This window comes from Octodon degus, unplaced genomic scaffold (assembly GCF_000260255.1).
Source record: "Octodon degus isolate 3935 unplaced genomic scaffold, OctDeg1.0 scaffold00194, whole genome shotgun sequence".
NCBI classification, from domain to species: domain Eukaryota; kingdom Metazoa; phylum Chordata; class Mammalia; order Rodentia; family Octodontidae; genus Octodon; species Octodon degus.
In genome coordinates, this window is record NW_004524770.1 from 380,097 (window position 1) to 405,460 (window position 25,364).

At 56.8% G+C, this 25,364-nt stretch overlaps 2 protein-coding genes across 7 annotated transcripts; both read left to right on the forward strand.

Annotated features, from left to right (window-relative positions):
- The first annotated feature begins 851 nt into the window (after window positions 1-851).
- On the forward strand, window positions 852-10,250 carry Znf512b (zinc finger protein 512B). 3 transcript variants are annotated; one of them, XM_023704256.1, is made up of 17 exons: window positions 852-1,103; window positions 1,270-1,416; window positions 1,689-1,831; window positions 2,163-2,291; window positions 2,384-2,970; window positions 3,068-3,294; window positions 3,393-3,464; window positions 3,564-3,710; window positions 3,864-3,988; window positions 4,076-4,168; window positions 4,311-4,409; window positions 4,500-4,670; window positions 5,002-5,196; window positions 5,441-5,542; window positions 5,908-5,970; window positions 6,672-6,770; window positions 7,047-10,250. In XM_023704256.1, the coding sequence occupies exons 2-17, from the start codon at window positions 1,293-1,295 to the stop codon at window positions 7,296-7,298; spliced, it is 2,628 nt and encodes an 875-aa protein (XP_023560024.1). In that variant the 5' UTR covers window positions 852-1,103; window positions 1,270-1,292; the 3' UTR covers window positions 7,299-10,250. The 3 variants fall into 3 exon arrangements, with proteins under 3 accessions (XP_023560024.1, XP_004644193.1, XP_023560025.1); XM_004644136.2 differs by having other exon boundaries at window positions 1,291-1,416; XM_023704257.1 differs by lacking the exon at window positions 2,163-2,291.
- Window positions 10,251-10,277: 27 nt separating this feature from the next.
- Window positions 10,278-25,364, forward strand: Uckl1 (uridine-cytidine kinase 1 like 1). 4 transcript variants are annotated; one of them, XM_023704260.1, is made up of 15 exons: window positions 10,278-10,520; window positions 19,621-19,808; window positions 19,900-20,006; window positions 20,135-20,305; window positions 20,378-20,449; window positions 21,405-21,594; window positions 21,674-21,735; window positions 23,430-23,449; window positions 24,111-24,209; window positions 24,285-24,378; window positions 24,458-24,520; window positions 24,588-24,710; window positions 24,784-24,891; window positions 24,960-25,116; window positions 25,202-25,364. In XM_023704260.1, the coding sequence occupies exons 1-15, from the start codon at window positions 10,405-10,407 to the stop codon at window positions 25,279-25,281; spliced, it is 1,650 nt and encodes a 549-aa protein (XP_023560028.1). In that variant the 5' UTR covers window positions 10,278-10,404; the 3' UTR covers window positions 25,282-25,364. The 4 variants fall into 4 exon arrangements, with proteins under 4 accessions (XP_023560028.1, XP_023560029.1, XP_023560026.1 ...); XM_023704261.1 differs by lacking the exon at window positions 23,430-23,449 and adding an exon at window positions 22,530-22,546 and having other exon boundaries at window positions 10,279-10,520; XM_023704258.1 differs by lacking the exon at window positions 10,278-10,520 and adding an exon at window positions 13,159-13,908.

Here is a 25,364-nt window from a genome sequence, read left to right on the forward strand (position 1 = left end):
CGAGCCCGGACCCCCACCTCTTTGCTGCACGGGCGCTGAGCAAGCACCTGCACCAGACCTTGGGGTCATCAAGGCCTGGGGTGACTCATGGCCACTGTCACCTTTCAGAATTGTGCAGCGAGGACTTCCTGAGGACTCTGACCTCAGGCTCTCCCACCCCCAAGAGTGGGATGTGGGTTTCTCCACGTTTAAGGGTGGATAGGGACTGCCCTGACTTCTGACCTCAGCCCTGCTGGACAGGGCAGCCTCTTCCTATACCCCAAGAACTGAGTTGATCTGAAACCAGTGGGAGGGTTCAGTAGGCTCAGGCCTTATCACTGGTCCCGCCCCCTTAGTCTGTAGTGGCTCCCCCCCCCCCCTACTTTGGCTCGAACACAGGACCTTGTGCATGCCAGTCAGGCGCTTATGCCACTGAACTGTCTCCCCAGCTCCTTTAGTGGCTTTAGATACCTCGGTGAAAGGGATAAGCTCAGAGCTCCTGGCTGCTCCTCAGCTCTCAGGGCTTGGGGGCCTTCCAGCTGAACAAGCTCCGGAGCCCAGCCTTGGATAGCAAGGTATTCTCTGGCCTAGTAGATTCAAGCCTGAGCCTTTGTAGGTAGTGCTGGCTGTGACTTGCTCAGCTGAGGTGGGCTTACTGGTGGAAGTGGCAGAGGGTAGGAGACAAGGAGGTCAGCTGAACATGACACCTGTTTGGTGGAGGGGATTCTGCTGGGCACAAGGTTGAGAGAAGTGCCAGGTAGGATGGGACGGAATAAGATGTTGGTAGGACTGCAGTCTGCTCATCAAAGAGAGGGAGTTCATGGGGTTGGGGAGTGGTTTGGGACCTACAGTACCACCTTGGTTGTCTCATGTGCCAGGGGAAGAGGATTCACAGGTGGCTGCCCAGGTAGGATGTTGCTAGGTGGGGTCTTGAGGGAGAAGGGTGAAATCCCTGAGGGAAAGATGTCCCCAAGCTTCCAGGATCTGGCAGTGCGAGAGCCAGCAGTGGTTTCTGGTGCCGTGATTGGCCACCAAGAGGAATGTCCTCAGTCTCCTTCCTCTTGCACAGGCCACTTTTCCCTGGGGACATGCCCTGGATGCTGATCCTCAGCACACTTGAGACAGTGAGTCTGTGGCAGAGGGAAGGAGTCCTTCTACCTTGGTCATGCCTTCTGGCACTTGCTTTCCCATGTGACAGACCTGGGAAGGCAAGTCTCTTGGCTGGCCAAAGAGGGCCAGTCAAGGGGAAGCTCTAGCGCAGCCCTGCCGAGAGCCCATTGAGCCTTGTAGGTCTGTGTACTTGCTCCACAGAAATGACCGATCCCTTCTGTGTTGGAGGAGGCCGCCGACTGCAGGTGTCCAGCAGAAGTGGACCTGGGAAGGGTAGCAGCCGGAAAGAGGTCCGACTTCCCATGCTACAGGACCCACCGAAGCCCGGTAAGGATCCAAAGCCCATATCAGTTCCAGAGGGTCATGGACAGCCAATGGTGGAACGGGCCACAGCCTCTTTGTGTCCTAAGTGCCTATGGGCCTTCCTATGGTGGGAACTGTCTTGGATTGATCTTGGAGCCTGGATTCTTTTCCTGGGTTTGCCATAGACTGGCCCCCTTGTCTTGGTGTTGGAGAGCCAGAGCTCAGTCCGGGCCTGCGAGCCCTTGGTAGCTGGTGTCCTGTGTAGCCCCTGAGTCCTGCTGCATTGTGTGCTACAGGGATGCCAGTGGTCCACAGTGGACAGACAGTGCCTGGCCAGGCCCCGCTCTGCTTTGATCCAGGAAGTACAACTAGCGACCGGACAGAAGGGAAGAAAAAAGGGCGGCCGAAAGCTGAGAACCAGGCCCTCCGAGACATTCCTGTGAGCTTCCTGAGCCTGGGTGGGGCTTATGCTAGGTCTGCATATTGAGGCCACTGCTGTGCCTTTATCTACTCTATGTATAACCACTCCCAAGTTTCAGGCTTGGGCCTGGGACCTTCCCATCTGATGTACTGTGAGATCCAGTGGACCATGTTTGTGGCTCCTAGCACAGATTTGGAACAGGGCTTGAAGTTTTGCTGCAGTTCCTAGGTTGAGGGGCTCATGTGGCCTCTGTGCCCTGTAGGCCTGGGGAGGGCTCTGGGTCTGGAGCACGGGTTGGTAGAGGCCTGGGTGGCTGAGGGTCAGCAGCCCAGCCTTTCCCTATGCCCAGCTCTCCCTTATGAACCAATGGAAGGATGAGTTCAAGGCACATTCAAGGGTGAAGTGTCCAAACTCGGGGTGCTGGCTGGAGTTCCCCAGCATCTACGGGCTCAAGTATCATTACCAGCGGTGCCAAGGGGTAAGAGGCTGTGGGTCAGGGAAGAGGAACCTCGGGGGTATGGCTGGGCAGAGGCCCCTGGGCCATCTCCCACACTTGCTCTCCCTGCCCAGGGTGCCATCTCAGATAGGCTGGCCTTCCCTTGCCCATTCTGTGAGGCTGCGTTCACCTCCAAGACTCAGCTAGAGAAACACCGGATTTGGAATCACATGGACCATCCCCTCCCTACCCCGAAGCCTGGCCCAGTCAGCCGACCGGTGACCATCAGCCGGCCTGTTGGAGTCAGCAAGCCCATTGGAGTGAGCAAGCCAGTTACTATCGGAAAGCCAGTGGGCGTCAGCAAGCCCATTGGCATCAGCAAGCCTGTCACAGTCAGCAGACCCATACCAATTACCAAGGCCATGCCAGTCACCAGGCCTGTGCCAGTCACCAGGCCTGTGCCAGTCACCAAGCCCATTCCAGTCACCAAACCTGTGCCAGTCACCAAATCCATGCCAGTCACCAAGCTTGTGACAGTTACAAAACCTGTGCCGGTCACCAAGCCAGTGCCAGTGAGCAGGCCCATTGTGGTGAGCAAGCCAGTGCCAGTGAGCAGGCCTGCTGCCATCAGCAGACACGTACCACCCTGCAAAATGGTGCTGCTGACCAAGTCTGAGAACAAAGCACCGCGTGCCACAGGGAAGAGCAGCGGTAAGAAAAGGTACAGGAGCTCACTTCAGGTGGGGTGTCCACTGGGTATGCGTAGGCTGAGGGCAAAAGCCAGTGTGCCTGGCCCTTACGTCATCTGCTCTCCGCAGGGCTGCAGACAGCCTGGACACCTTCACCATCCCACCCAAGCAGGCCAGGCCAGAGAATGGAGAGTATGGGCCATCCACCACAGGCCAGAGTGCAGCCTTCCAGCTGAGCACGAACCCGAGCAATAGCTCTCTGCTGCTAGGAAGCAGACCCTCGATGGGAAAGGAGGTGCTAAGGCCCACAGGGCCTGTATCCCCACCTGAGGAAGACCCAGAACGCACAAAGCACAGTAAGATGAGAGCCCCAGGGGCAGCAGCTGGTGGGCTCTGTCCTCTGTATGGTTATTTGACCAGAATCTTGGTTTCTGTTTTCTCTCCCATGAGTCAGGAAGGAAACAGAAAACACCCAAGAAGTTTACAGGGGAGCAGCCATCCATCTCAGGGACCTTTGGGCTCAAAGGTGAGGCCTCAGTCACTGGGTACCCCAGGATCGGGGAGTCCACATGTATGCAAGTGCTCTCATTCCATGGCTCCCTGTTCCCCCTGCATATGAATGTAGGCCTAGCCAAAGCCGAGGACAAGGCCCGTGTTCACCGATCCAAGAAGCAGGAGGGCCCAGGTCCTGAGGATACACGCAGGAAGGTGCCAGCTACCTCCATCCCTGTCAGCAAGGAGGCACCAACTCCTGTGACTCACCCAGCCACAGGTGAGGGCTGCCTGGAAGGAACCCAGGGACCCTGGCAGGTCTTGATGGTGGGGTGGGTTCCACAACAGAGGCATGGTGGCATGCTGTGGAGCCTAGGTGTTACACCCAGTGTCCACGGCATCCAGGAGCTCTGCAAGTGCCCTTTCCTCACAGGTGGCCCTGAGGAGCAGTGGCAGCGAGCCATCCATGAGCGGGGGGAGGCTGTCTGCCCCACTTGCAATGTGATAACCCGGAAGACACTGGTGGGACTTAAGAAGCACATGGAGGTGTGTCAGAAGGTAAGGATGCCCCGGAAGGCACTGGCAGAGGGGACAGAGGGGAGACTTTGCCTCTTCATCTGGTTCTGATGTCTGCCATGTCCACAGCTGCAAGATGCACTCAAGTGCCAGCACTGTCGGAAGCAGTTCAAGTCCAAGGCTGGCCTCAACTATCACACCATGGCCGAGCACAGTGCCAAGGTATAGTCTGTGGCATTCGGCTTCCCATCTAACCCTGATGCCCAACCTCGTACACCTCCATTCCTGTTCCCCCATCTGAGCCTGGACTTCCTTGCCCCAAACCCTGGGCTGGTGTCAGGTCTGAGGCTCATTCTGTCTCCAGCCCACTGATGCTGAAGCCTCCGAGGGGGGCGAGCAGGAGGAGAGAGAGCGGCTACGCAAGGTGCTGAAGCAGATGGGGCGGCTGCGCTGTCCCCAGGAGGTCAGTGGAGGGGCACAGGTAGGGCACAGCTTGGGGGAAGGAATTGGCACCTTGCTAGCTGCTTATCTGACCTCTGACCTGGACCTGCAGGGCTGTGGGGCCGCCTTCTCCAGCCTCATGGGCTACCAGTACCACCAGCGGCGCTGTGGGAAGCCGCCCTGTGAGATAGACAGCCCCTCCTTCCCCTGCGCCCACTGCGGCAAGACCTACCGCTCCAAGGCGGGTCATGACTATCATGTCCGTTCAGAACACACGGCCCCGGTGAGTGGTCTGTGGTTCCCCCATCTCCTCATATTCATGTAGTCTGCTGTAGCACTGTGCTCCTTCCTGTGTGTTCACATGCCAGTATGTCTTCTGATAGGTATGATCCCTACTCTCAGTAACTCAGTTGTGTCCCATTGAGAGGGTGGGCACGGAGACCCCAGAGCTGCCTGTGTTGCCCATGTTCCTCCCCACACACTTGTATGTATTTTGGGTCTCTGTGCCTTTGGGGTCAACACATGGTCTGCACCTCACACTGACGCTGACTCACTGCCTTTGGCTGTTCTGCTTCTGCAGTTCATCTTGGCTTCTGTGTATCTCCGTCCTGCAGCCCCCTGAGGACTCCGTGGACAAGAGTTCTGAGGCGGAGGACCTGCTGGGTGTGGAGCGGACCCCCAGCGGCCGTATTCGCCGCACATCGGCCCAGGTTGCCGTGTTTCACCTGCAGGAGATTGCAGAGGATGAGCTGGCCCGAGACTGGACCAAGCGGCGCATGAAGGATGACCTTGTGCCAGAGACTGCACGGGTAAGCTCCCCACCTGCATACACAGGCGGCACCGTGGCATGGCCACCCTACCAGCTCCTCAGAGCCCTCCAGCCTACTGGCCTCTTGGCAGGACTTGCCTCAACCCAGAACTCCATTACAGCTGTTCTCCTTTTCTACTGACCTTGTCTGAGGAGCCAGAGAGCCTGTGATCAAGGCACATTGGTCTCAGAGCAGAGGGCTCCTTGGCCCGAGGCTCACTTTGGTGCTGTGCCTGGCTTTACAGCTCAACTACACTCGACCAGGCCTTCCTACACTCAACCCACAGCTGCTGGAGGTGTGGAAGAATGAAGTTAAAGAGAAAGGCCACGTAAACTGCCCCAATGATGTGAGCTGGGGTAGATGGTGGGGGTGGTGGGCAGGTGGGGGGAGGTTCCAGGATAGAGGGCCCAGGTGTGGCCTTTGAGTAGCAGCAAAGGCTGAGACAGACCTTTCAGGAGGTGGCCACTCAAAAGTGACCAATCCACCTCTGATTTTGGGCTCCTGCAAGGTCTTCGTATGGAGACCCAGTCAATAGAAGGGGCCTCGACCTTAGGCCCTATATGCAGAACTTCCCATACCCCAAGACTCCAGAGGTCAGAGTCCTCCATCCACCCCAAAGAGGCCCCAGAACTCCCTGGGGCTGAGGCAGGGTGCAACTTTGTATGGGAGGCCTCAGGAGGACCTCCCCCCACGGCTTTCTCCTGCCTGCAGTGCTGCGAAGCCATCTACTCCAGTGTGTCTGGTCTCAAGGCCCATCTTGCCAGCTGCAGCAAGGTCAGTTTGGGGACCTCTCCTGGCCTGATATGTGCTTAGCATACCCAGCTTTCATCTGCCAGGGGTCCCTACGTTATCATGAGATCCTGCCTTGCCCATGTACTTGATTTGAGACTAACCAATGCTGCATAGCTGAGTCAGAACCCTGCCCTGTACCCCCATGCTCATACTCTTGAGTCAGTCAGTCCTAAGCCTACGTTTGGGGCTCTTGTGTATCAGTATGAGTGTGTTGTCATGCTAACCAGGGTAGAAGGCACAATGGTTTGGGATAAGGACCCTCAGCAAACTAGGCATTGTGGCACAGGCCTGTAATCCCAGCAGTCTGGGAAGTTGAGTCAGGAGGATCACAAGTTTAAACCCTGCCTGACCAATCTAGCAATTTAGCAAGACCTTGTTTTAAAAAAATAAAAAGAGTGGAGATCTCACCCAGTACAGAGGACCTGAGTTCAATACCCAGTACTGCAAAGGCAGGAGGGGGTGTTCCACAAAGCTCAGTAACCCTTCGCCCGGGGTATCAGCTACAGCAGGAGCAACTCTGGGCCTTCTGCAGAGTGGCCTTGGGGATTTCTAGAGCCCACCTTTTGGGCCCCTGTCCTAGCACAGGCAGCACAGCTTCCTCTGGGTGCCCCTGACCGTTTAGCAGTGTGGCAAGGGTTTTGGTGCTCTGAGGGTCAGATTCTAAGCTGCCCATTGTATTTCAGGGGGATCACCTGGTGGGGAAGTACCATTGCCTGCTGTGTCCCAAAGAGTTCAGCTCCGAGAGCGGTGTCAAGTACCACATCCTCAAGACTCATGCAGAGGTGTGAGAGTGACACAGGGTCTCCAGCTGGGGTGGTGGGGGAGGGAGGAAGTTTGGGGAGACAGGATCCAGTGTGGTGGGGAAGGCATGGGAGGTGTTTGAGCAAGTAACCTGTGGTAAGTCAAGGATTGTCTCCTTAAAGTGGTGTCCTGCTTCCATGCAGCAGGAGCTACCCTGGGTCGGAACCCTGTCCCTTAGCCCCATGCTGCAGTTGGCTGCCTGGCCTGAAGCATTTGGGCAGGGTCCCCAGTCCTCATTGTAACTTTTCTCTTTCTAGAACTGGTTCCGAACCTCAGCAGATCCACCTCCCAAACATAGGAGCCAGGACTCCTTGTTGCCCAGGAGAGAAAAGAAGAAAAGTTCAGTGGGGGGGAAGAAGCGAGGTCGAAAGCCCAAGGAACGGCCCCTTGAAGAGCCTGTGCCCAAACTGCCCCCACGCAGGGATGACTGGTCCCTGGGAGGCAAAGACAAGGGGGCTCGGGGCTCCACTGGGCGGAAGGTGGGAGCTGGCAAAGCACCTGAAAAGTGAGCCTAGTCTGTAGGGCCCTGCCCCCATACCGGCTACCAAGCCCCACTCTGTCCAGTTCAGAGGAACCAGCTGTAAACCTGACCTCCATCCCGCATCCCCCATCCATCTGTCCAGTGGGAGTGCCAGCCACTCTCCCCTTTCCTGTTTAGGCTGCTTGGGACACATCTGGGGTGGCTTCTCCCGGGGTGCCAGGGCAGCAGCGTAAGTGCAATAGCTGGGAGCCAGCCCTTCCTGGGAGGACATTCATGGGCCTGGCAGGCACAGGGGCCCTCGCACCATGGGTGATGCAGTACAGAGCAGATAGAGGCCTTTGGCTCCTGTCTGCTTCCTCAGGCCCAGGTAGGTCCCTACCCTGGCTCCCAAAGCCTCCCAGTGACCTGTGGCTCTGGGCTGATAAGAGCACTTGAATAGCCTTGGCTGCTACCATCTGGGCCTCACCTCTACCTGACACTGGAACTCCAGTACCCCAGCTACCTCCCAGGACAGACCCCGTCTGACCACTGCCATGTTGACCTGATCCCACCTGGCTGCCCTTGTCCACCTACTCTGGTTCCTCTGCTTCTGTTCTCTACCTCTGGGCCTGTTCCTCCCATCCCTACTGCCCCCGCCCCAGTATGTCACCCCTGCTGTGTTTCAGGCCCCACCCCCCTGACCTGTGTAATTGTGATGGGGCTTTCCTGCATGGGCCCCAGCAGTGCATCCTGCTTGGGGTAGGAGAAGGACCCTACTTAACCCTACTGGCAGGGTTGCAGGGGCTGGAGGCCCAGGCACATGGGGAAAAGCTGGCATGTCTGCCTCCAGCCTGTGACCTAAAGTGGTCTCCATGGGGCCAGGGCTGGGCAAATAGGGCTCAGCTATGAGGAGTCACCCTTGTGGAAGATAGCCTCCATCTACCAGGACTGGCCTAGAGGCTGAGCCCCTGTGGACGTCATCCTGCCTTTCCCTTTCTTTACCTGCCCCTTGTGTATCTCGTGGCATGGTCATTTGATAACAGGAACTAAGGGCCAGTGAGTGGCGGGACCGTGACCAAGGTGGCAGCTCCAGGGCTGTGTGTTCCCCTTAGGGCCCCTGTGGACAGGAGATTATGTAGGTTGGGCAAGGGTTGGGCAGGAACTCCAGGCAGGGCTCCTGAAGGTGTCCATGCAGCCTCTGGCCTCCTCTCTGGCTCGCCTTCCAACACTGGTACAGGGAGAGAGATGCTTAGAAGGACTCAGACTGAGGCCATCTTCCAGAGGGGTTGGGGGTGGGCTGAAGGCTCGGCCTTGCTGATCCTGGATGATGTGAATTTTGATATTTGCCTGTGTGCGTGTCTCCTGGGTGTAGTGGATGCCAGTCTTGTTGCTGTGACAAGTAACAACTTTTTTAAATTCTGTTTTTTATATGAAAATTCACAACAATCTGACATTTTGGTGCTAAGGGTTCCTGGTGCCGAAGGTGGGCCTGAGCTGGGCTGACTGTAACCAGGCTCCTCTGCTGCCCAGGGACTGCGTTGACTGGGCACCCCTCTCCCAGCAGGGTGGAGGGACTATACGTGGGGTTCCAGCCTGCAGTAGGGAGAGCACCCCTAGAGGGCTTTGGGCTTTGGGGTTGTCATGGTTTTTCTGTCTGGGAAGGCTCACCCTGGACAACCTGAGGAGAGGTGTAAAGGGTGTTCTATTACTGCTTCACACACCTTGGTCCTGTTCAGAGCTTGGCAGCTAGGCAGAAATGGGTGTGATTCAGCATCAAAGGGTAGGCTGGGACTTTGGGGCAGGAGGCTGTTCTTTCTATATGTATTCTGAATGCTAGTCATGTGCAGCTGTAGAGGGGAGGCCCTGGTGCACTTAGCCCTTGTTACCTGTGGTGAAGGAGGTTAGACCCCCAACACCTTTCTGCAGGGTATTGCTGCCTGCCCCAGCCTCTCAGGTACTTGGCACTTGAGGGGAGGAGGGTGACCCTATTTTTTGCGGGGCGGGGGGTGAGTTTCTAGGACACCCCTCAGAGCACACAGGTAGTCCCTGGTGTGGAAAGTAGGAGTCCTGGATAACTTGATGTTTAGCACTTTAACTCCCTTCTTTGTCTTTGAAGTGGGCCTGGGGGAGTGCTGCCAGAAGTGGCTGTTGGGTTGTACCCCTCCCTCTCTGCCACCTTCCCTCTGACAGTAGCTGGTAAGGGGCAGTGGCAAGCTGAGAGCCCTAGGCCCAAGAGGGCAGGGCCCTGGGCAAGCCTGTATAGGCCTTGCCCTTGTTCCAGTCAGGGCCAGGCAACCACTGGCCTCCATAGACAGTCTCAGTAAGAGGGACCAGCATGGCCGACCCCCAGGGTCTGATGAGCGTGGACCTTGGAGGCGCACACCCTGGGACCTTAGCGAAATGAGACAGTCGAGGTCTCTGCAGATCTACCTCTGGCCCAGTACAAGCCCTGCCCTCTGACCGAACAAGGTGCCCCGGGGCTGACACTTCCCACAAAAATGGGATGCACTTTACTTGCTCCTGCACAGACAGATGAGGGTGTGTCCAAGGTTCCAGTGGGCCTTCCTATCCCTTTGGTGGTTCTAAACGGAGACCGTGGGAGGGGAGGCTGTCCCTGAGAGACCTTGCTGGGTTGGCCCAGGCAGCTTGCGTCGAGTCTGGGCTCAGGAGGGTCAGTGGGTCACCCCTTCTGCTTAAAGGCCATGCATCCTAAATTTTAGGTATCATGACTTTTTTTCTTTTTTAAACGCAGTTCTCAGTACACAAGTGCATTTTGAAAGCCAGGTTCCAGCTATCACTCGTAACCATATATATACGTATATATTCTATCTACAAAGTGTTTATTTGCAAGATGTTTTGACGGTGAGCTTGGGCCTTGCCCACCTTGTGACCATCTGTCCCCATCCTCGGCCCCGCCCTGCTCCCTGGACCGGAGGTGGGGGTAAGGCCATCAACTGTATGTATTAGAAATGACTGTATCAAATAAATGTTTATTGATTTCTTTTCCAGGGCATTTTGTGCGGCTGGGTTTGTGCTAAGGTGCCCGGCCTCTATGGTACGGGCGCGCCGGCGCGCTTGGCCTTCTGGGACTCGTAGTCCACGGGCGCCCCAGGCTCGTGCAGTCGCTCCGGGCAGCCGCCTGCTCTCCCCGAGCCATGGCTGCCCCGCCAGCTTCCGCGGACACCGCCCCCTCGCCCCCGCCGCCCTCCGCGGCCTCCCCGGAGGGCACAGGCCGGCAGGCAGAGCACAGCGAGGCCGCGAGCGAAGACCGGTAGGCGCGGCTTGAGCATCGCGGGCCGCGCGCCTTCCGTCTGCGGGGGAGGGGAAGGGTCTCAAGGCCACGGACCCCCGAGGAGCCGGGGCCTCACCCCAGCCCTGTCGGCGGTGTGGCCGTAGGACCTCACCGCGGACGGAGCTCCTGGGGTCGCAGCGTGCAGCCCTCCACGCCGCTGGCCATGCATCCGCACCTCCCGAGGAGGAGCAGGAAAGTGGGCGGTGGGCGGCCTGGCGGGCCCCAGCGGCAGTTAGCGGAGGCGCGCGGGGGCTTCGGCTTGCGTCCCGGGTTGAGGGCCTCAGGCCCCGAGCACCCAGGTAGGTCTGTGCCCTGCTTCGCCTTCCGGGTGGGTCGTGTTCGGGCCGAGCCTTTCGATCGGTGGCCAGCGGTCTGGTTCCGTGTGGCGTGGGAGGCTCCCGACTGTCCCGCCAGTGTGGGCCCTCGTGGCTGTCTTGCTGTCACGGAGGGCAGGGCCTGTGAGGCAGCCCACCGCCACTGGGTTGGTCGCACACCGCCGCGCCTTCAGGCCGTGGCCACCAGGGGGTGGAGGCTGCATTCCCAGGGCGCCTCCTCCGTCTGACTGCAGCCCTGCAGCACTTCGGAACCGGGCCTTCCCGGAGCCGCTGTCCCCTCCGCCAGGCAGAGCTGAGCGCCTGGGTGTTTTGGGAACCTTCCGAATAACCCCCAGGCCCTGGAACCTGTGTGGCCCGGGACTGGTCTGGAGTCGGGGTGCTCATGGAGCCAGGCTCTCGTATTGTGACCAGGAGCAAAGAGACCACGGCCAGATATTCTGAGGGCTCCTGACAACGCTGACTGTCCTGGGCACAGCATCTTCAGGGGGTCCCTGGCGGCCAGGGGTGCGGGGCTGCTGCAGTGGAGGTCGAGGTGGACCTCGTGTCCAGCAAGGGGCTCTCAGGCTCACCCCACACCGCCTACATGGACCTGGTACCTGCCGGGCTCGCAGCTCTCTCCTCAGCAGCCTTGGGCCTGTGCGGGAGGAGGGTGAGTTTGGCTGCCGTGTGTGCAATGGCAAGCAGGGTGCAGAGTGGAGGGAGGCTGGTTGGTCAGCCTAGCGTGGCTGGAAGGAGCAGCCCTCCGCGGAAAGTGTCCCACGGGCCAAGATGGGCCCTCAACCCTGTGTCCACCCTGCTGTCTCTCCCCGCAGCCGGAGGCTGGGTGCTGGCTCCACACTGCGCTTGTGACAGCTCTGCACCTCAGCGCATGCTCTGAGACCTCTCTCTGTCCGCTGGCTGTAGCAGAGGAGCCTTCTTCTTCCTCTCCACAGTCCCTTCAGCAAACATTGGATTGTGGTTTCTCTGGCTGGGGACACTCACTGCAGGCGACCTACTTGGAAGTGTATGTCTGTCCTTGCTTCTAGAGTGCCACTACATGTGAGAAACTGCTTGGGTCCTCAGCTCCAATAGAGCTTCTGCTGCTGCCTGTGAGGAGGGGACAGAGGCCAGCCACAGCTCTGGGGTGAATGGTGGAGAGGTCTGAACCACGCCTGACCACGCCATGACCCTGAGTCACAGTGGAGACTGGGAAGCCTCTTGAGGCAGCCCTGGAATCTGGAACAGGAGAGTGGGAGAGTATCTGAGCAGAGGTGTTTAGCCAGCAGGGCTCTAGGTTTGCCTGGCTGACCAAGGGCATTAGCACTGGGGGAGATGGTACTGGAGCTTTTGGGCTAACTAGCTGGCATAAGGACTTCCTAGTAGGGGCATGGGCAGGGGGACTGGTGAGCCAGTCCAGGCAGGGGGACTGCTGGCTGTTGTGTGCTTGAACCTGGCAATTGTATTAGTACCTTAGCTGTGTACCAGGGTCAGGGTGAGACCTTGTACTAGACCCTCACCTTGGGTGTGTTTTCCCACAGACCTGTAGCTTTTCTCCCAGCCAGAAGTCTTGGCCATCTGGGGTATCCAGGAAACATGCCACATCGTCCAGCCTGATTTCCCCCTCTGCTGCACAGACAGTACAGGTGGACAGATCACCCAGAGCCCTAGTCTGCACCCTTGCCAGGGGAACCTCAACCTCTCTGAGCCTAGACTAAATCCCACCCACCTTCCCAGGCCTGGTGTGCCACCAGCCAGCTACCTGTGGTGCTCCTGGACCACCGACAGCTCCAGGATTACCTGAGCAGTCAGGACAGGCTGCCTACAAGGCCATCCCGAGAGTACCACCTTATATTTGTTTGTTTGTTTTGTTGTTCATGGTACTGGGGATTAAACTCAGGCCTTGTGCATGCTGGGCAAGCACTATCACCGAGCTACCACCCCAGGTCACATTTTTTTGTTTTTGTTTTTGATTTTTTCTTTTTTGGAGTACCCCCTTGTGTTTGAAACCCATGTGGGATCTTCCTTTTCCCTGAGCCATGGCCAGTCCCTGTCTGAACACCAGAAGCTATCTGGCCTCAAGACTGTCATGCAGGAGGGAACTGGCACACATAATCCCCCCCTCAAGGTGGCCTGGGGCCAGCCAGAGCCTCTCAGTGCAGATCCCCTGTCAGCTGTTCCATCCTTGTTTAGGGTGGGGCCCATTCCTCCCTTTCATTGCTGTGGGCAGGGAGGTGGCAGTGTCCCCTGAAGATTGCTAAGCATTGGGTGGCTATGGGGACCTGCTGGAGCCTCTGGGTGGTGGGGGTGGGGCAGTTATTCTTGGATGCTGCTGCAGGGTAGAATTTCAGATTTGTTTATGCCTGCGGGAGGCACCTTGGAGTCCTAGGTGGAGCGTCCAGCTCAGCACTAACATTCAAGGCACCTGGTCATCTCATGAGGGGCCTCAAATTTTCTTGTCCTATTGGTGGGTGGAAGTGGGGAATGCAGTTTCTTAAGGGAGTTGTGGGAGGGGTGCTAGAGTTGTGGTCCTCAGCAAATCTGTGCAAAAGCAGGCAGTCCACACACAGGGCTGGCCTGGGGACTGCAGGCCACAGCGGGCAAAATCAGTGCTATTAATATCTGGCGCGTGAGCCCCAACTGGGTGATCCTCTTATGCCTGTGGCTTTGGCTTCTGAGGCCAGCAGCAAGTGTGCGCCTGTAGTACGGTGGGCTCCTGGGCCTCCCAGCTTCCGTGCCTGTCTCTGCCAAAGCTCCAGCCCCACCCACCTCTTTAGCTGCTGTGCTGCCCACAAGAATAGTTGCCCCACCCATGGAGGGCCAATTCAGGCAGCCAGAGCTCCTGAACTGTGCTGGGAAGCTGCTGTGGATTTAAGAGGATGCGATGCCTCCCCTAACTGCCAGCACATAAGCCACACTCTCCTGGGATTCCCCTGCTGCCCAGGAGCACCCATCTCCAGGATCCCTGTGCCCACTACGTCCTTAGCCATGAACAGCCCCCCTGCTTACCCTGGCATCAGGATCTCAGGGTGCTGGGCCTTTGGAGCTGAAGGCAGGTGAGTCACAGCAAAGTCCCTGCTGGGGAGGAGAGTCTACCTTCACAGTGGTGCTGGCCACTCCGCACCAGTGTTTGGTGCAACCTTCATGCAATGCGTGTCTATGGATATCAGAAAACAAATAGGCTGGCAGGCACTCTGGGGAGCTTGCACAGCTCAGGCTGCAGGCGTGGTTTTGCTTAGGGCTCTGGGTTGTGAGTGTGTTATGGTTTGTAATCCTTTGAGCTGTGATTAAGTTTTTGTCAGAAGCACCCTTGTCCATCTGTGGATGGGAAACGGGGTCTTGCATGCAAACTATCCTCCTCTAGTGACACTTCCTGTGAGACAGTGGAGCTGGGCTTGGTGTGGACCCAGCCTGGCATTGTCTGAGTCCATCAAAAGCAGGATCAGGCAGGTTTTCTCTCCAGCCTGCTTACAACTGGCTGTTCTTCCCAGCAGGTCTACATTAGGCTCAGCAGCATGAGCCCTGGAGGGGAGCGGTGGTGGTGGTAATGAGATCAGTATAGTGAGGAAGCGTCACTGACAGGGGCTGTATAGCGAGAACCAAGGAGAACAGAAAGAGCCTCGGGCCTTACTTTTGCCCAGTGTCCAAGTTGGTCCTGCCTTATACCACTGGCTTTATACCACTCACCACTGGAGTTCAGAGCTCACCATCCACAGCTCTGGTAGTGTTAGGAGCCCCTTGCCCCTTACACCATTCAGAGGGTCTGTGCCAGGAGTTCTACCCAGAGCTTGAGGCAAAGCGTGATTTTGTGGGCTGGGGAGGGGCACACAGAGAAGAGGCCAATCTGTTTCTTGGCAGCTCACTGTGGCCTCGGGTCACTCAGAGCTGGCTTTTCTTCTGGACTGTGCTGGCTCTGCAGGCCCAGTCATTTTTCAGCCTGGAGCCCAAGGGAGTCTGCCATCCCCCAGCTGTGGGAAGGGGCAGCTGATTTCCTGTAGGCAGATTAGTGTTCCAGGTGAGCAGCCAGCTGCACTGTGTCCAGAGATATGTGTGGCTGATGGTGAGTCCCTTCTATCCCTTTTGGCTGAGAGCCCTCCAGGCAGACCTGAGTTGGAGTGTAGTAGAGCCCCTCAGAAGCTCATCATATTCTGACCTATGTCTCCCACAAACTGTCCTGCTCCCTTTTTTGGAATCAAACTCAGGACCTTGTGCTTCCAGGCAGGTGTTTATGTGGCTGAGCTCTCCCCCAACCCTCTTTATTGTTTGTTTTTTGTTGTTTTTTTCAAGGCAGGGTCTCACCATGCAGTTCAGGCTGGCCTTGAGCTCATTTTGTAGCCCAGGCTGGTCTTGAACTTGCAATGAGGCTGCTGCCTCAGCCTCCTGAGTACTGGACTTACAGGTTTGGGTTTTGTTGTTGTTGTTTTTTTTTAATGTATTTAGTACAGGGGCTGGGGAGATGGCTCAGTGGAATAAGCGCTTCCCTGACAAGCGCAAGGGTCTGAGTTCAATCCCCGGTTCCAGAAAAAAAAAAAAAAAAATGTATTTAGTACAGAGTCTACAGGGTCTCACTACACAGATAGGACTCATACTTATCCTCCTGTTTTCAGCCTCCCAGGCTCTGGGATTACAGGTGTGCGTTACCATGCCCAGTCTCAATCCCCATCTCGGCATCCCTGGGGGTGGGGCCTGGCATGGAGATCAAACCCCAGTCCCTGGGCTGGCGAGTTAGCTCAGTGGTCTAAAGCGCCTGCTTAGGCAAGCTTGGGCAAGCATGCAGGGACCTCGGTTTGATCCCCAGCACCACATGCCATGCCAGCCCCGCCCCCAGGGTGGGCTGAGCTGACCATAAAAAATAAATAAATGAATAAAGGAAAACTTTTAAATTTAAAAAAAAAAAAACCCGGTCCCTGTGTCTCTCTAAGCAGGCGCTTTAATCTGCGGGGCTATCTGGCCGGCCCCATAGGTGTTTTGTTTGTCTTGTTTTGTTAGGCAGGGCTTTACAGTGAATTCAGGCTGGCCTTGGACTCACGATGTGGCCCACAGTGGCCTTGCATGCGGTGACCCTTGTGCTTCAGCCTCCTGGCTGCTGGGGTTGCAGGTGTGTACACCACACCTGGCCCCTGCCCCCCGCTCCCATCTTGGCGCACTGTGGAGCTCCCTGCCAGGCCATCTTTCTGTGCTTAGCCTGTTGCCAGTGCGGTGCTGAGCCCCAGGGCTCACGACTGGCTAGTTATTTCCCAAGCTCTCACAGGATGGGTGGTGTGGAAACAACCAGGCGTGGCTGCTTTGTCCCTGAGAACAAGTGCAGTGTGTTTTCCTTGTCACACGGATGGGTGGTCTTTTTACTACTCAAGCTTGTGCCCACGTTGCTCTGTGGCTGTGAGAGCTGCCAGCGTGATCTGCTGCACATTAGGTTTCAGTCCCTTCCTTCCACTTTCCCTATACTGCATTAGACTATGACCATGGACTGTGGTCACAGCAGGGTGCACAGGGAGGACCGCCCACCTGCAAACAGTGCTTCTATGCAGAGGCAGGAAGGTGCTTGTGTCACCCATGTTCATTCTGTGAGTGCCACAGAGGGAAGCACCACATGGGCCGTGAGGCAGTGGCTGCAGTGGAGGCAGTGGGACACCCAGCTTCTTTTCTTTTGCTGGAACCAGGAATTGAACTTGGGCCCTGCCCTTGCTCTTGCCAGGGAAGCACTTATTCTCCTGAGCCATCTCCCTGACCCCCCCAGCTTCTTGATTGCAGCCAGGCAAGTGCTTCTCTGCATGGAATGTGGAAGAAGTCTCTGTTCTAAGTCCCTGTGCCCAGGGCAACCCCAGCTCTGAGTGATGGGTCTGTTTCTAGCTTTTTTTGTGCTCACAGGCAGTGACTCAAAGGCACATTCCAGTGATGAGTCTTCATATGCTGGGCGGTGTGTTCTGCTGTTTTTGTGAGGCTGAGGATTGAACCCAGGATCTCACACATACTAGGCATGTACTCTACCACTGAGCTACATTCCCCAGTCTTGTTATTTTTATTTTTAATATTTATTTTATTTTATGGTGGTTATGGGGATGGAACAGGACCTTGCACTTGCCAGGCAGGCACTTAAGCCACTGAGCCCTCTCTGGCCCTTTTATTTATTTTTATTTTTTTAATTTTATTTATTTATTTGTGTGTGTGTGTGTGTGTGTGTGTGTGTGGCCAGCTCAGCCCACCAGGGGGCGGGCCTGGCTGGCATGTGGTGCTGGGGGATTGAACCAAGGTCCCTGTGATTTGCTAAGCTTGTTCTAAGTAGGTGCTTTAGACCACTGAGCCATCTCACCAGCCCCTGGCCCTTTTATTTTGGACGTACGATTATTTAGGCTGAATTTAAACTTGTATTCCTCTAGCTCAGCCTCTGGTGTAGCTTCCGGGGATTACAGGTTTGTGCTACCATAACTGGCTCATCTGCTGGGTTTTCCCGTAAATGTAATCCCATCTTTTCTGTTTGTTTGTTTGTTTGTTTGTTTGTTTTTCCGATATTAGTACAGGGTCTACAGGGTCTCACTACTTAGATTGGACTCCTGTTTTCAGTCTCCCAAAGCGCTGGGATTATAGGGGTGTGCCACCACGCCCAGTCTCATTTGCTGCCTCAGGGGGCCAGCATGACACATGGGGATCAAACCTGGGCCACTGCGCTCTGCCTAAACAGGTGCTCTATTTTGCTGAGCTATCTGTTGTAACTCAAAAATTAGATGACAACGAGGCAAGTCCAAAAGTTAAAAGAAGCGCTTTATTTTAGCTGGTACCCAGCGGCAGTCTCTATGCAAGGTGCAAAGAGGCGCGCCGCCGGGCATTGACAAGGGGTCAGTATTTAAGCTTGAAAACCGCAGAAACGGGGGAGGGGTGGAGAGGAAGAAGTGGCAGGGTCATTAGTTCATTAGGTGGTCCTTATTGGGTGGGGTGCTGAATTGGCGGTCATGAGTACATGGAGTGGGCGCATTGGGCGGGGGTGTTGAAATCACGGAATTGGAGGAATTGGGAAATTGGAGGAATTGGGAGGGGTCAGCGCATACAGAACAGGAACTCGGGGAGGTTAGAAGGGCAACAAAACGGAGTCAATTTTAACAGGGTACAATACTATCAGGCCCGCCCTTGGAATCACATCTTTTCATAGGCCTCACTTGGTATTCCTTTGCATATTCATCACATGTGGGATTCCAGACTATGGTGAGCAAGTGACACCATGGTCAGAAGCACCCCAAGGAGCTGGCCCTGCACACCCACCTGCTCTTTCTTCTTCCCTCTCCTTTTCCCCACTCTTCTCCCTTTCCTTTTCTTTTCCTTTTGGTTATTTTGGTTCAGTTTTTGAGACAGGGTCTCATTCTGTAGTGTAATCTGGTCTCTTGTTTTTTTTTTGTTTTTTTTTTTTTGGCAGAACCAGGGATTGAACTCAGGCCTTTAGCGCTTATTCTACTGAGCTATGTCCCCAGCTCCGTTTGTTCTTTCTTTAAGAGGCCTTTATTGTGGGCACCAGGAAGACCACAAGAAAGGAGAGACAAGGAGCTTCCCCCTCTACCTGCTATTTCTATAAATGTCCCTCCTGCCTGCCAGAGGCTCTGCCCTGTGCAGTCAGGGCCCTAGTCCAAAAGTCATTCCCACTTCAGTCCCCTGAAAGATAGTGGGAACACTGACAGGTCCAACTCCCTTTCTACTGCGGCATAAGTGCCTCTGCCCAGCCTGGGTATCCTTACCATAGTATCTGCCAACTAGGTAGGTGTACCATGCAGCTGACTGGGTCTTCCCAAAAGCTGCCCTCTCTGAGGTTTGAGGCCACAGTGAGAAATGGTACCCCTTTGGGGACACAAACCAACTGCGTTTGAGTTTCCACCTGGCAGCCTCCCCTGGGTGGCTCAGGATTCAGCTCAGCAGTCAGCCTGTCAGATAGTGTTTGGAGGATGCTGAGGTTTCTACCTTGGGGACTCAGAAGGAATTAACTGAGTTCCCTGTAGGACTTCCAGCCTAGGATCTCCTTTTTTTTTTTTTTTGAGACACGGTCTTTCTGTGTAGTTCAAGCTGGTCTTAAACTTACTATGTAGACCAGGTTGGCCTTGAACTCTTGGGGATCCTGCCCCAGCCCCCTGAGTGCTGGATTACAGGCAAGTACCACTACTCCCGGCCATAGCATCTCCTCTTGGCATCTGTCCTGTGCTGTGACAGCCAGTGAGATGTGGCAGGGCATCACCTTGCACAGGGCAGCCCTGCTGCTGCATCTGGCCTCACTGCTGCCCCCGCACTGCCCACCCATCTCCTAGGGTGCCTGCTGTCCAGCGTAGCAGGGGCACCCGGGCTGGGTGGGGCGGGCCTCCGCAGGTCTCCTTGTCCTTGAGCGCACACTTCCATCCCCTGAGGCCTCCATCCAGCCTAGGGCACACAAAAGGCAGCTCGTGGCCCAGAGGTGGCACACTCCTGTTTCTAGCATCATGTGTGTGGTCCTCATTCTATGGGCAGATGGCCCAAGGCCCTCTGGAATCAGCTCCCTCTGGAATCAGCTGCGTGTGCACTTTTTTTTTTTTGCAGAACCAGGGATTGAACTCAGATCCTTGCGCTTGCCAGGGAAGCGCTTATTCTACTGAGCCATCTCTCCGGCCCTGCATGTGCATTCTTGTATACCCCCTAGATGAGCCACCTATCGTGGCTGAGCCTATGTCTTCAGGGACATGTCCCAAGGATCCCTCTCTGAGTGTGATTTGGATACCAGAGAGCACTGGGCCTAGGCTGAGTGTCTCTCTCTGCATTAGCAATGCGGGGTCCCTGGACAGACTCCTCCCACCGGTGGGTGCTGGACGCTCACCTCGGAAGCGCACTACCAGCCAGTGCAAGTCCGAGCCACCCCTGCTGCGCACGAGCAAGCGGACCATCTACACAGCAGGGCGGCCTCCCTGGTACAATGAGCATGGCACTCAGTCCAAGGAGGCCTTCGCCATTGGTGAGTGAGATAAGTACAGGTGGGCACCTTTGGGGCCCATTTGTGTCAGCCGCCCTGCTTCTCCTGACCAAGAGCATCTCTTCCCTGGCAGGGCTGGGAGGTGGCAGTGCTTCTGGGAAGACGACCGTGGCCAGGATGATCATTGAGGCCCTGGATGTGCCCTGGGTGGTCCTGCTGTCCATGGACTCCTTCTACAAGGTGAGGCACGCCCAGCTCCCCAGAGCACCCAGCATACTCCCTCTGGCCTCTGTGCCCCATGCATGCCTGGGCCTCAGCAGGGCCAAGCCAGGGGCTGCGGGCCCTCCTGTGTTCTGTGACATCCACAGGTGCTGACACCACAGCAGCAGGAGCAGGCTGCCTGCAACAACTTCAACTTTGATCATCCAGACGCTTTTGATTTCGATCTCATCATTTCCACCCTCAAGAAGCTGAAGCAGGGCAGGAGTGTCCAAGTACCCATCTATGATTTCACCACCCACAGCCGAAAGAAGGAGTGGGTAGGCCCAGGGCTGCAGAGAGGGGTGCAGAGGTGTGATCCGAGCCCTTAAGCTCCCCCGGTTCCTTTGCAGAAAACACTGTATGGTGCAAATGTCATCATCTTTGAGGGCATCATGGCCTTTGCTGACAAGACACTGCTGGAGGTGAGGACCTAGTAGGAACATCCACCATGCAGGTGTCCCTGTTCGTTAAACATGCTTCCTCCAGCAAGGCCTCATTGCCTGTCCTGAAGGCCATTTACTCCACTTCCTGAGTGGGCCCCTCCCCAACCTCAGGCATGGTGTACCTTTGTCCATCTGCTGGGCAGCATGGTATGGTACGACTGCTCAGGACTGTTGTTCCTTCTTCCACTGCTGAGTCCTCTGCCTGTATCCGCCATGTTCTTCACATTCTTGTTTTTTGCTGAGGTACAGGCAAGGACTAAGGGCCAAGGAGTTTATGGGGCTTTACCATGGGCTGAGTTTGATCTTCAGGCTCACAGGATGCCATTCTCTGGCACACAGCAGCACTAGTCCCAGAACAGCTCCTCAAGGGATATCTGCCATGTGCTAAGTGGCAAGACCACACCTAGAGCTCTCCAAGTGCCAGGTCCCTTTGTATCCACAGGAGGGCTGGGGAGGTAGCTCAGTGGCTTAAGCATCTGCCTGACAAGCACAAGGTCCCAAGTTTGATCCCTGGTACCATAAAAAAGAAAAGTTCTCTCAATATTCACAGGAAGGGGGCCGGGGAGATGGCTCAGCGGAATAAGTGCTTCCCTGGCAAGCGCAAGGACCTGAGTTCAATCCCTGGTTCCGCAAAAAACCCAAAAAAGTTCTGGAAAAAAAAAAAAAAAATCACAGGAACTGTAGTGAGCAGTGTGTCATGCTGCCCAGATCCACTCCTGCTTGACTCTGCCCTGAGCCCCTGAGGACAGCACCCCCCCACACAGGCACCCTCACACCTCTTATGTATACCTCTGGGTGCACGCGCCCACCATGCTCTGGCCAGACCCACCACCCAGACCAGGCGGTCTCACAGCAGTAGCTGACCCCCTGTGGCCATACTGGCTCTGCTGGGACAGCACTCAGCCCGGCTCATCGGCTCACTGTCCCCATCTAGCTCCTAGACATGAAGATCTTTGTGGATACAGACTCTGATATCCGCCTGGTGCGGCGGCTGCGCCGGGATATCAGCGAGCGAGGCCGGGACATTGAGGGTGTTATCAAGCAGTACAACAAGTTTGTCAAGCCTGCCTTTGACCAGTACATCCAGCCGACCATGCGTCTGGCAGACATTGTTGTGCCCAGAGGTGAGGCTCCCAGGCCACTGCTACAGGGCTGGGCGCACAGGCAACCCGGCTTCTGAGTTGCCCTCCTCTGTCTGCCCAGGGAGCGGGAACACGGTGGCCATCGACCTGATTGTGCAGCATGTGCACAGCCAGCTGGAGGAGGTGAGCTGGCCAGACGCAGCTGAGTCCCTGCACTCTGCCTCACACTACGTGTCCCATAGCGGTGCCAGCCTTTGAAGGTCATAGGCTTGCTCTGTCAGCCTGGTCCCCCTGCCCAGCCGCAGCCCCTCGTGCTGCTGGGTCATGGATCTCAGGCCCTAGCCAAGGGCTCGGCCACTCTCTGTCCACAGTGAAAACTGGCCTCGTTGGGGAGATGGCACAGCGGAATAAGCGCTTGCCTGGCAAGCGCAAGGGCCTGGTTTTCAATCCCCGGTTCTGCCAAAAAAAAAAAAAGAATGGCCTTGAAGAAAGGGTGCACTCTTATCCCTCCCAACCCTTTGGGGACAACAGTAGAGATTCACTGCCTCACTGGCCCAGAACAACGGGACTTCAGTGCCGAGTGCCACATGGATCAGTGGCTCCCGTCTCATTGTTTGATCCAAGAGTGAAACTACAGGAGTCACGTGTGGCACTTGGTGACTTGGTATCTGGGTCTGGGTGTGGTCTCTGTCCTTCAGCCACTAGTGCAATGCTTACCACACTATTGGAGGCCTGGCACCTGCAGAATGGGCACGGGGAATCTGGCTTTCACTGTCCCGATCCAGAACCACAAGTGTGGCCCAAATGGTCCCAATTCAAGGCTATTAGAAGCGCACCCCCTCCCACCGCTGGCAGCTGTCTGGGCCATTTCCCCACAGGGCTGCGGCCTATTCGTTCCCGGGAGGGGGGACCCAGTGCCTGCCCTGGTCACTGACGCGTCACCCATTCCCTTGTGTTTCCTTGTGTTGCTGCCACAGCGTGAACTCAGCGTCAGGTAAGACTTCCACCACTGTCTGCATAGACGGAGGCATTTCCAACATTCACATGGAGCAGCAGGGCTGAGCTTGTACCTGGCCAGACATCAGGTGGCCCTTCTCCTGATGTGGAGGGCAGAGCAGTTCTGCTTCTAATTCTCCTGTGGGCAGATAAGGAGTCTGAGGCACAGAGAGTTTAAACTTGCCCCAGATCACGGCACCTGTGCAGGCCTACTTGGATGGATGCTCCTGTCTGTGGAACCCAGCAGCCAGAGGGCCTGGCCCTGCCTCCTCACTGGCTTGGGGGTGAGGCCTTGGCTCCTCCCACATCCTCCCTGGCTGTGTTGTGTCCCTCTCTGTCCTAGAGCCCCTGGTGCAATGCTTAGATGAACCTGCCAAGCCTTGGGCAGTACCAGGACCCTGCCCTTCCCCTAGGCTGTCCCGGGGGCTGGGAAGCTCTGGCTGACCGCCTCTGAGGATGCTTAGAAATGCCTCCAGGGCCACCTTCCTGCCACCCTGCTTCTGGTCCCTGCATGCCTCTCTGCTTGTCCCTCACCAAGACCGGGGCACTGCAGGCCTCCTGTCAGGTCCATCTTAAATCTTTCATTCTGAGAAGTTTCCAGGCTGTGGCTAGCTCCATTTTCCATTCTCTGGTCACCCAAGAGAGTGGTGGCCAGTTCCCCACATGCCTCCTTCAACCACAGGAAATGGCCAGCGGCAGGAGGGAAGGGTGCTTGAGCCCAGGCAGGCTCCCGGCCTCCTCCCTCTGCCCTCCGGCTGGGACCATCTGCAAGGACACTGCTGCTCTCCCCACTAAGTGGTCTTCTTTCTGTTCTTTTCCTCTGTGTAAACCCGTTTCCTGCCTTGTTCCCTCCCTGAACACGCTCTTCACCTGGCGAGCAGAGGAAGCTGCGTTGGGATATGTGAGCAGAGCGCGCTCTGGATGTGCTGCGCTGTGTGCCTCCCGCCTGCCACGCCACCCCCTGCCCCCCACAGCCCATCCTGCACCCCTGCTCCCCTGCCAGCCCACTGCCTTCCCACACAGCCCTGTTGCCTCGCCTTGTCCCTGCTGCCCTGTCCAGTCCCTCTGACCCTCTCTGCCTCCTGCACTGTCTCCCCTTTACCCCTGCCTTCTGCCTTTGCACGCCCCTAGTCCCCCTTCCCTCTCAGGCTTTGGGGGCACCGGCCCTGCTGAGCCTCTGCCTGCTCCGCTGTGGGGCCCTGCACTACCTGGAGATGTGGGCCTGGCAGGGCTTGACCTACTGCCTAGCTGGGGAGAGGTTGGGGGATAAGTTCCTTATCCTGGGTCTAGGACTTTTCACCACTCTGAGCCTCCCCTCTGCTGCCTGGGCCCCTCCTGCCTCTGAGCCTAGCTGGCAAACTATTGCCCCCCAAACTCTTGGCCAGACTCTGTCTTCTGCCTGTCAGCTGGCAGTGAAGGTGGGATAACACTTGTCCTAAGCCCTGTCCTCAGATCAGCCACAGCCAGCCAGCCAGCACCCTCCCTGCCAGCTGCCTTCCCCACAGCTGTCCTTGCCCCAGGACACCCATTTGTGAGTACCCCTAATGGGTTTGTGTCTCCAGGGCTGCACTGGCCTCAGCACACCAGTGCCACCCCCTCCCCCAGACGCTGAGTGTCCTCAAGAGCACACCCCAGGTGCGTGGCATGCACACCATCATCAGGTGAGCACCCCCTGCGGGCAGGGAGGGGCGACCCCAGGAGCCAGTCCCGCTAAGCTAAGTTCCCTTGCCCGGCAGGGACAAGGAAACCAGCCGGGACGAGTTCATCTTCTACTCCAAGAGGCTGATGAGGCTGCTGATTGAGCACGCCCTCTCCTTCCTCCCCTTCCAAGTGAGGTGCTGCCCAGGGATGGGCCAGGGCCACGATGGGACGGGTTGGGGCTCACAGATACCTGGCTCCTCCTGTTCAGGACTGTGTGGTGCAGACCCCACAGGGCCAGGACTACGCGGGCAAGTGCTACGCAGGGAAGCAGGTACGTGGGGCCAAGGCTGGCCGTCAGCGGGAGGAGGGTGCTGAGCTCACACCACCCCTCTTCCCAGATCACAGGTGTGTCTATCCTACGTGCTGGGGAGACCATGGAGCCCGCACTGCGTGCTGTGTGCAAAGATGTCCGTATTGGGACCATTCTCATCCAGACCAACCAGCTGACTGGGGAGCCTGAGGTGCTGAGGTCGTTGGGAAGGGCTGGCGGGGCAGGGGCCTGGCGGGACGCAGCTCACCCCTCGCTGCCCACAGCTCCATTATCTGCGCCTGCCCAAAGACATCAGCGATGACCACGTGATCCTGATGGACTGCACAGTGTCCACAGGCGCGGCTGCCATGATGGCAGTGCGTGTGCTCCTGGTAAGTGGGCACCCTGTGGGAGCAGAGGCTCCCATGGCGTGGGACTGACCTGTGCTTGCCCTGGCCAGGACCACGATGTGCCTGAGGACAAGATCTTCTTGCTGTCACTGCTTATGGCAGAGATGGGCGTGCACTCAGTGGCCTACGCATTCCCTCGTGTGAGAATCATCACCACGGCTGTGGACAAACGTGTCAACGACCTTTTCCGCATCATCCCAGGCATTGGTGAGGCTGCCCTGGCCCTTCCGGGGCGCTGGGGGCTGGGCTGTGGCCTCAGGCGCCCATCACACTAGGCTGCTTCTTTCAACAGGGAACTTTGGCGATCGCTACTTTGGCACAGATGCAGTCCCTGATGGCAGTGATGAGGAGGAGGCGGCCTCCACAGGCTAGCCTGCTAGGCTTAGCGCTCAGCCCCCACCCCTCCCTGTCACTCCTGTCCCGGATCACAGAGCTAAGGATGTTCACTGAAGCTG